Below are 10,000 nucleotides of genomic sequence, written 5' to 3' on the forward strand. Positions count from 1 at the left end.
ATTCTCCACCTGTACACACAATCCTACAGATTTTTCCATAGATCTAAGGGTAAAAAGCCAACGCTTCTGATTATCACTAAAATCTGACTTAGACATTTTACTTATCCAACACTTCCACATACATAACCGTTTTTACCGTTATTAAGTGAACAGCATTAAACCTCTCCTTGGGACCATAGTTCCTCTGCAAGCCTCATTAACAATGTATCTTCATTACCGCTACGGACACTCATTTTTAATTTTAATCTTCATTTTAATTTTAAGCATTAACTTAATTTTAATTTAATTTTTTATTTATTTTTACTTATTATTTTATTTTACTTTTATAACATTATGTCTTAACCTTAGTTTTTTTTTTTTATTCCGCAAATCTTAAATCTTTTCTTTACTAGTTGTCATCTATTTCTAGCATTTCTTAGTGGCTAGATAACCCTACGTATCCACACACCCCACCGAGTAAAATTTGACCACCCGCTATAGATTTCTCTATTATCTTTCTTATGTCCACTTTATTACCTAAAATCCCGCTCCCATTGATACCCTCCCCTGTACTTATGGCATCTGCCTTATTTTTCCATTATCTGTCGGTTTTTACATTTGCCCCACCCCTTTAATTTCTTTGGATGGAAATGCCAGTTTACTAACTCATTGCACTCCCTCTAATTTCTCTAGACAAAAATACCCCTCAATATACTACTTAATATATACCTACTATATACCTATTTAGTATATACCTACTATAATGCCCTTATTTATTTATCTACCTATTTCTTTACTACCCACAAGGGGCTAAACACAGGACAAACAAGGACAGACAAACGGATTAAGTCGCTTATATCGACCCCAGTGTGTAACTGGTGCTTATTTAATCGACTCCGAAAGGATGAAAGGCAAAGTCGACCTCGACGGAATTTGAACTCAGAACATAACAGCAGATGAAATACCGCTAAGCATTTCGCCCAACGTGCTAACGATTCTGCCAGCTCGCCGCCTTATTTATTTATCTACCTATCTTTCTCATACTAGAATGTATTATTTATTTTTCTCCCTTCTCTCTGGACTGAATACCCCACGATATATCGAACAGTATATACCTAATAAAATGTTCTTACCTATTTATCTTTCCTCCCACCAGAATGTATCATTTATTCCTCCTCTTAGTTTTCGCAAAACTTTGGAACTGCTAGACTGAATGCCGCTCTATATACTAAATAGTATATATATATCTCATACAAACCTCTTACCTATCTATCTTTTCTCTCATCAGAATGTAGTTTTATTCCTCCTCTCAGTGTTTGAATAACTTTGGAATAGGAACTGCTAGCAGTTCCCTCAATATGTAGTACTTCATAACCATTCTTTCTTTCCTCTCACTATGTTGTATTACCTAACCATCCTTTCTGATTTTGAATTTACCTAAAGAAAACCCGATCTAACGTGCCTGTGTGTGTTATTCGTTATATTAATGAAAAATATTTTTCTTCCTTCCTCTTGCTTTAGAGAAAGTAGTCTTGTGGACTGGGTCCAGTGATTCCAGTACTGCAGTTATTGGTAAGCTAAGTTGATTTGTTATTTCAATTCTTCTGTTTGTCTATTTCTATTTTTAAATTTTTCTGTCACTCACATACCATTCTCATTGTTCGTTTGTCTTTTTCCTTTATAACATGATTTGTAAATATTTCATTATCACTCAATGAATTCATCATTGATATCCCATATGTCTTTTAAATCAGACAAATGAAATACATGTGTGTGTGTGTGTGTGTGTTTCTGTGCGTACGTGCATGTGCTATGCTGTGTGATGGAGGCTAATGATACGATCATGAAGGAGAGTGACACTACGTCGCGGGAAAATGTTAGTCTTTACATAATAAATTTGCTATTCCAATTTTACAGTCGATTTATGTAGATGCAGACCATCACATATCTACAAAACCCTAGTGAATATTGATATTTAAGGTGAAATATATTTGAGAAAACAAAATAAAATTTGTTGGGAGTCAATCGTAGGAAAATTGTCTTTAAATTATCTTTTTTCTCTATTTCTTTCACTTTAGATTGTGTATTATTCTAAGCTTATATTATTCCCTTGTCATTAGCCAGTGCCCATCCATTTCCCACTTTCATATTATTCAAAATATTTTGCTATTACTCAGAGTCAAAATGCTTATTAGTATCTGGACATTATTGAAAGGTTAGCAATATTCCTAGAAATCGATCTATTGTTATACAATATCTAGCCATTGTCCTTTTTCCAAATATTGCGAAGCATTTCCAGATTACCTGATATCTAACTATATCTATGCAAAACTCAGATATTCATACTTAGTTATCATCTCAGCTATTTACCCAACCCCTAAATACTAAATATTACTTCTAAGTGACTTATTACTCCGCGCAGTTATTTTTTCAAATATCACTCCTAAAAACATCTTGAGAAATCATTTATTATCCAGACCTGATATAGAGGGCTGCCAAACCAAATGAAGATCACTATCAAACTCTTGTATGAACGTCTAATAATATTATCCAATTGCTATTTGTTGTCAGTCATTTTCAAACAGATGGTATTTATATTTCTATTAATTTTACCGTAATGTATTGTACAGATAAATATCATTGCCTGTTTAAACACCCAGAATGCTATAATACTTTGTGTCTGCCATATCCGTATGTTTAAGTACTTCCTTTCTATTAATCCCTGTGCATCGACAGCTTTACATGTTCATACACATGCGGTCACACACGCACACACACACACATGTATATACACACGTGTCATGTACATATGGGTAAATGTGTACAATGGTAAAATCCTTTCCATGATTATAAATTGCACTGGATCCAAGCGTTTATCCCACTTTGTGCAAAAGGTCCCTACTAAACGTCGCTAACAATCCAAACTTATTTCAGTTTGCCATCATACGTATTGTATAGTGAAACTGTACCCCCCTCCCAGTAAAAAGTGGTAGTAGCCAGCCATTAGCCGGTCGACAGAGAGAAGGTTAGAAGGTCGAGGGTACGCGTAGACTGTGTTGATAGTCGTGTCTATGCTGACATAGTAATTATACTGTGATACTGAGTGGACGTTATGTCGATCCAACCTTTCGAGGATAATAACACTGTACGACTGGGGGTCGTACAGTGCCAGATAGAACCATTCTATCGACTTTGGAATATAATAATAATATCTGTCAGAGCAACAGCTGTCGTCAAAAGACAGATACAAAATGGATTTTCAAATAGGAAATGCTTTACATGTCTATTTAACGAGTACAACTTTGCAATTCCTATTAGTAAATGAAAAACGTGTAATGGTGAATAAATAATACCAATAAATTCCATTTTCCCGTTTTGTTGTATAATAATTCCGAAAATAGTATTTCTATAATTCTCAATTTTAATTACTGTGACCGCATATTGGATTGTAATAATGGAATAAGCAGATGAGCTTCAAGAAGAAACGTTTGGGATTACCTAAACTACCAATACATATAGTGAGAATTTACAAACACACATACACACACGCACACACACACACACACACACACACACACACACACACATATATATATATATATATATTATATATATATATATATATATATATATAAGCATACATATAGCTACATATACAGCGGTTGGACAAAATAATGGAAACACATCATCGCATCATAATTATGAAATATCTATAAAACCGTCAAAAGCTTCTTTATTTTTATGTTTTTTTTAAATTTATTATTAGTGTTGGTTAACATGTTTTGCTAAAATTGCTGTTTCTTTTCAGATATCATTAGAGAAAGGTAATTAAAATTCATTAAATTGACAGGTCTATCGGACTTTCAAAGAGGTCAAATTGTTGGTGCTCGTATGGCAGGCGCTAGCGTAACGAAAACAGCCGAAATGTTTGGTATATCAAGAAGTACTAATTCGAAAGTAATGACAGCCTTTGAGAAAGAGGGAATAGCCTCCTCGTCAAAACAAAACTCCGGAAGAAAACAAAAACTTTCAGATAGGGACCGTCGGACTCTTACACGAATTATTAGAAAGGATCATAAAAGTACAGCTCCCAAAATTAATGCAGAGCTGAATGATCACTAAGAGAACCCAGTTTCCACAAAAACTGTTCGCCGGGAGCTGCACAAAGCTTGATTTCACGGGAGGGCTGCAATCAGAAAACCACTACTTTCAAAAACAAACGTTGCAAAGCGTTTAGAGTGGAGTAAAAACCTACAGAATTGTTCCCTAGAGCAGTGGAAGAATGTTATTTTCTTGGACGAGTCATCCTTTACCTTATTTCCGACCGCCGGTCGCGTGTACGAGACAGCCAAAATAAGCATTTGACCTAGATTGCCTTCTTCCAACTGTTAAACATGGTGGAGGATTTGTGATGATCTGGGGGCTAATTCTTTATTGCCCATTGGGGCCCAAACATAGAGGGGAACAATACAAATACACAATGGGGTCGCGAATGTTTATTACGTTAAAATGACTATATTATAAAAAGTTATGACATAAAACGGATGGAGACACAAAACAATGGGACAATCCAATGGAGTCGGAGCCGGGTTCAGCTTCTACCCCGCAAGCCCCGGTGTACCACTGAAGCCTTGCCTTACTTCTATGGCTTATAATCAAGAGGAGTCACTCGTTCTCAACTCCCGCGCCACATCCTTCCATCGTTTTCCATATATATCACGCGACAGACACCTCTTCTCCAGTCTTATTTTCCTTTTAAGATGGAAAATTTTAAAAAAACCTCACTAGAGCGAGACCGGAGATGAAGATGCCTGTCGCTACTCCTTTCATTCTCGTCTTCCAGACCACCTCTTTTGCTATAGCAACCACAGCGAGAAAACAAATATTTCCTTCTCGATTAAAAGAAGGTACAACAATCTTAATGATTGACTCAGAGGTCCTCCTGGACATGACAGCAGCTGTTCGACTTAAAACTTAGGTTCCGATATTTTCGGACACTGCACAATCGCGTGCAGAATGGTTTTGTCGTTCTACTCGCACCTTGGGCATGTGGGCAGGCAAGAAGCACCATGCCTTGCAAGTTTATCGAGAAACGGCAAAGCCCCTCGGTAACATTTCCAGGCCAGAGACTTTTGGAAATTATCCAAAGGCCCCGGCCCGAATGTCTTTCGGAACAGGCTAGCGAGTTGAGTATCGTCGAGACCCAGAGTCTCCCCCAGCACGTCGTCGCACTTGCCCTCTACCAACCCTCTGTGAAAGAACGAGGTGGAACCCCCGCCGCTGGCATTTACTGTGTGAGAGAGGAGCACGAGTGCCTGACGGCACTTGGCTTACTATTCACCCATCCATGGTCTTCGCGTGATCCACGGTTCCAGTTCACGGAAGCTAGTAAACCTGGGAAGCATCAGTTTAACGAACGGCGACCACACCTGTACACTATACAGGTAGAGCCACATTATAAGTCATTATGTGTGCAGATTGTAATGTCGTAGTTTTACCGTGTTGTGTGTCTGTCTGAGTGTTTGATGGGGGATTCTAGGTGGGTCTTTTTTTTTTGCAGTGGTGTGTGCTGTGTGGGTATGATATTTTCAGGAGATGTCCGCATTTTGTCTATTTGCTGTGTATGAGACTTTTTTTTTCTTGTGTACCCTTTTGCGGTGTAACATTTCTTTCCTTTTTTCTAGATACTAGTCTGTAGTCTTCCTCGGTTCTTTTCAGGTCGTTTTGCTCCGTTTCAGTTGCACCTTGGATCCTCTCTGCCACCTTCTCCACGCTTTCGGGCTCGGTCAGGATCTCGACATCATTCTTTGGTTCTTGTTCCTTTTGGTGGCACATCAATAAAGATGTGCCCCTTCTGGCCGCAGCCATAGCAAGTTGGAGGTCTCCTCTCCACTGTAATTGCCAATTTAATTTCTTCTGATAACTCGATCACTTCCGGAATTCGGTTCAAGTTAGTCTGTGTGGCCTGGAACACCAATTCCAGGCCATAACCCCACCAATTTAATTGCTGCGACCGCGTTGCTTGTGCAATTGTTTGGTTTTCTTTTGATCCCGAAAGTATGGCTGCTGCAATCCACACTGCTTCTATCTCTGGCGGGATCCTGCCAACCCTTACTCTTGCGACTCGTTTCCCCAGGCAGGTGGCACTCTTCCCTGCCATTTCTACAGTAACAAATCTCACTTCCTCTGTACCGTACTTCTTACCACGGCTGTCGTAGATGACTTCTTTCATTGGTTCGAGACATTTATCAATGATCTCCTCCGGAGCCACATCAATCTTCTTTCGGGGTGGACATAAGGTCCTATACGTTAGTGTTTTCATTCTCAAGTCTTTAGTTAACTTCCCCGGGGACGTCACCTTCACTTTCGACCCCTCCCTTTCTGTATAATGGTAACATTCACTTACGTTAATATTGAGGATCTTGATTGTACTCATTTTCAACTGTGGTACTGTCTTGTTCTGTTTACGAGCCACCGACGCGTAGCTTCCTGCTCATTCCTTCTCGTCGTCCATCTTCGGCATCCTACTTTCCATCTCGAACGAGAGAATGTACAATAAAAAACACAAGCTTGCTGAACAAGCTGTTTGCTTTTGAAAAAACGCAACAAATTAACGATAATAGTAACAATTTTAAGTAGTTCGACGTACCTTCAGCAAATTAAACCACTCAATGATTATTTTCTCAAAAGTGAGGTGGGGAGTGACAGGCTGGTAAATTTGGGGGCCTTTTATACCCAATGAGTCAACGTTTCGCATGTGCATCATGCTTTTCATAAAGATGCGTTCGTGAGCATTACCATTTTCACAAAAATTGAGCAAGTTTGAACCCTACATGCAATCCTTGTGCTTTCAATAGAGAGTGTTGTTAGTCAGTGACATCTTCCTGATGTCAAATTACCTAGAAACGAGATAAAATCCATATAATCTCAATATTGTGTGTGATAAATATTCTTTTACAGTGCAACGTTTCTTTTGTAGTTCAATATATATACACCAATATATATACACAGCATTTAAATTTGAGCTTCTATTTATTAATTTCGTGTTCTGATAGTACAATAGTCGGACGAGGTTGTATAGTGTGCCGTGTAATATCGTGCAATCTTTGGGGCTCAAAATACAGCGTGCTTGCTCCCTGAGAAAAAGCGAAAAAGAACGATGGGAAAATTGGAAGTAAGAAAAACTGGAGTCGAAAAACACGTGAAAAGAGATAGGAGTTATCTCCCATTGGTCCTTTAGAATGATAATTAATAATGGTTGATGTGGTTAATTCGACGGAGAAAATGCGTGTAACTGTAAGCCTAATCTGGAATGAAACTGGTCAAAATGCTTGCTTTTAGTGAAAATCTCAGATCTAAAATTTAGTAAGTCGATGGAATTCTTAGATTAACAAAGTATATCAGTTCTTTTGGTTATACAAAGCCTGCACTTCATTGAGCTATTAACGTATGGTGTAGATCGTTCTACAATCCTGTGCTTGATGCTGTGGGGTATTATTGCCTTCAGATCCTCCATATGGTGAGCTAACTTAGCTTAGGGTTTTTTTCTTGTCTAGGTGTCGGAACCATCTACGTGTTTGGCATATCTTTTCTTAAAGCCACCTTCACATAGATCAATAAATTTCTTTTGAGCTTCGTTATTTTATAAAACTGAGATGATCTCAGCTTCGTAAACGACTGAGCAAACCAGATATGCCTGATCTAGTAGGCAAGTGTCTACTGAATTCTAGGTAAGTTTTTACAACCGAACTGGAGAACACCAGCCTCACCGGACTCGGAATACAGTCTAACAAGCCTTAACAGTTTCCCATCGAATAAACCAAACTGATCATTGTTAATTCGCATTCTAACTGATCAACGAGAAACAACTCCTATCTCCCTTCCCTCCTTTTTATATTTCTCGTTTCCTTTTTCATTTACTGTTTTTATCGTTCTTTCTTGTTTTTTCCCGGAGAGCAGTCATGTTGTGTTTTGAGCCTGAAACACTGCACGATAGGACACAGCACGCCATTCAATCTTGTTCGAATACTGAACTATCAGTGCATGAATATAATAGCAGTTCATATTTAAATCCTATGTATATCAAAGGATATTTATCTCTCACAGGATGGTGTATTTTTGTGGATCCCACCAATACTGGAACATTACACAATATATATATATATATATATATATATATATATATATATATATATATATATATATATATATATGCACACATACACACAGACGCACACACGCACGCGTGCACACACACACACATACATATGCGTATATATGTATGTCTGTGTGTATATATATACACATATATGCATATACATATATATATGTATATATATATGTGTATATATATATATATAATATATATATATATATATATATATATATATATATATACATACATATATATGCATTTGCATATTTATTATGAATCCTCTAATCCTTAAAGAATATAAAATTTACATTGTATATCGTGTACTTATTCTTTCGTCAGTTAAATTTGTGTGTGCGAGTACCTGTGAGTGTGTTTCTGTATGTATGTTATGCATGTATGTACATATTACTGGTTGTATATAAATGCACATGTTGGGCATTGTCTGTGAACTCGCGAGAGACGAATTGTGGACTGGAATCTTTGCTGCAGATTAGTTATCAGAAAAGGGAACTCTGGCCAGACGGGAAAGAGACCCGGGCTTAAATAGTGGACCGCTCCTTCCTTGATGTTGTGGATGTTTAATACATTATAAACAACACTTCCAAAACATCCTCATTTGTGGTTATTTTTATGTAAAGCTTGACAAAAGCTATACATGCGTATTTATTCAGGAGTGTGAATACTACATATAATTTAATTTTTCATTTTAGGTACATTCTACTTGCTGGCCTCAATTGTGGTTATTCCGGCGACATACAGATCCTGATTCTCCATTATCTCCAAAGAAACATACATACCTGTGACATACCTGTGATTTGCTCAAAATAAAACGTAAAAAGAAATATTCTATAACAGTGATTCATCTCATTAAATTACAATTTGATTATTCATATTTAACAAAGTCTCAATTTATGTCATAAATTAGTTTTCTTTGTCACTATCATTAAGCGGTGAGCCATCAGAATGATTACAACGCCGGACAAAATGTTTATCGGCATTTCTTCCGGCTCTTTACGTTCTGGGTTCAAACACTGCCGAGGTTGACTTTACCTTCCATCCTTTCAGGTTTCATGAAATAAAAAACGGTTACACATTGGAATTCATGTTATCAACTTAACCCATTCCCCCTAACAACTGCTGGCCTTGTACCAAAACTTGAAGCCATAATTATCATTATTACGGTGGCGAGCTGGCAGAATCGTTAGCACGCCGGGCAAAATGCTTAGTGGCATTTCGCCCATCCCTACATTCTGAATTCAAATTCCGCTGTGGTCGACTTTACCTTTCACTGTTTTGTGAAACACTGGGTTTGATTTAATCGTCTAGACCCCTTCTGCACAAATTTCAGGCCTTGTGCCTTTAGTAAAAAGAATTATCATTGTTATTGTTGAGAGCGAAAAAAAAATAAAGTCTTTTATTTTACATGTTTGTTTTATTTGTTTTCACTCACTGGTAACTGCATGTCTTCTTCCTTGTCTAGTGAACACGTCCACCAGAATTTTTAACAGGTTTTTAAATATTTTGCAAACATGAACATAATTTGGATTACAAATTTAATAAATATAAACAACATAAAAACAGTTTGACATAAAAAGACAAATACTTATACTATGCAAAAAATGGTGTTTTAACAAACAACCAATCAAGGCGGCATCAAAGGCAGCCAATCTTTTAATAATGTTACCGACGTAAAAGTTATTTTAAATATGAGTCAACTTCCTGAAAAACAATTACATATGATATCAAATAAACCATATACCATCTGCCTCCTTGACTAAGAATTTTATAGGAGAAAGGGACAGGAGAGAAGTTACATCTGTCTGCTTTTCAAAGAGGAAGGACTTCAGCGTGCCTTCAACGGAACTA

At 37.2% G+C, this 10,000-nt stretch overlaps 1 protein-coding gene across 5 annotated transcripts in view; it reads left to right on the forward strand.

Annotated features, from left to right (window-relative positions):
* The window catches only part of LOC115219065, a 115,702-nt gene extending 106,138 nt beyond the window's left edge, over window positions 1-9,564 (forward strand). For all 5 annotated transcript variants that reach the window (XM_036508814.1, XM_036508812.1, XM_029789126.2 and 2 more), the window contains 2 exons: window positions 1,501-1,551; window positions 8,845-9,564. In XM_036508814.1, coding sequence (XP_036364707.1) covers window positions 1,501-1,551; window positions 8,845-8,900 — 107 coding nt within the window. In that variant the 3' untranslated portion in view covers window positions 8,901-9,564. The remainder of the gene's footprint in view (window positions 1-1,500; window positions 1,552-8,844) is intronic.
* The last annotated feature ends 436 nt before the right edge of the window (window positions 9,565-10,000 follow it).

This window comes from Octopus sinensis, linkage group LG14 (assembly GCF_006345805.1).
Source record: "Octopus sinensis linkage group LG14, ASM634580v1, whole genome shotgun sequence".
Classification (NCBI taxonomy): Eukaryota; Metazoa; Mollusca; class Cephalopoda; order Octopoda; family Octopodidae; genus Octopus; species Octopus sinensis.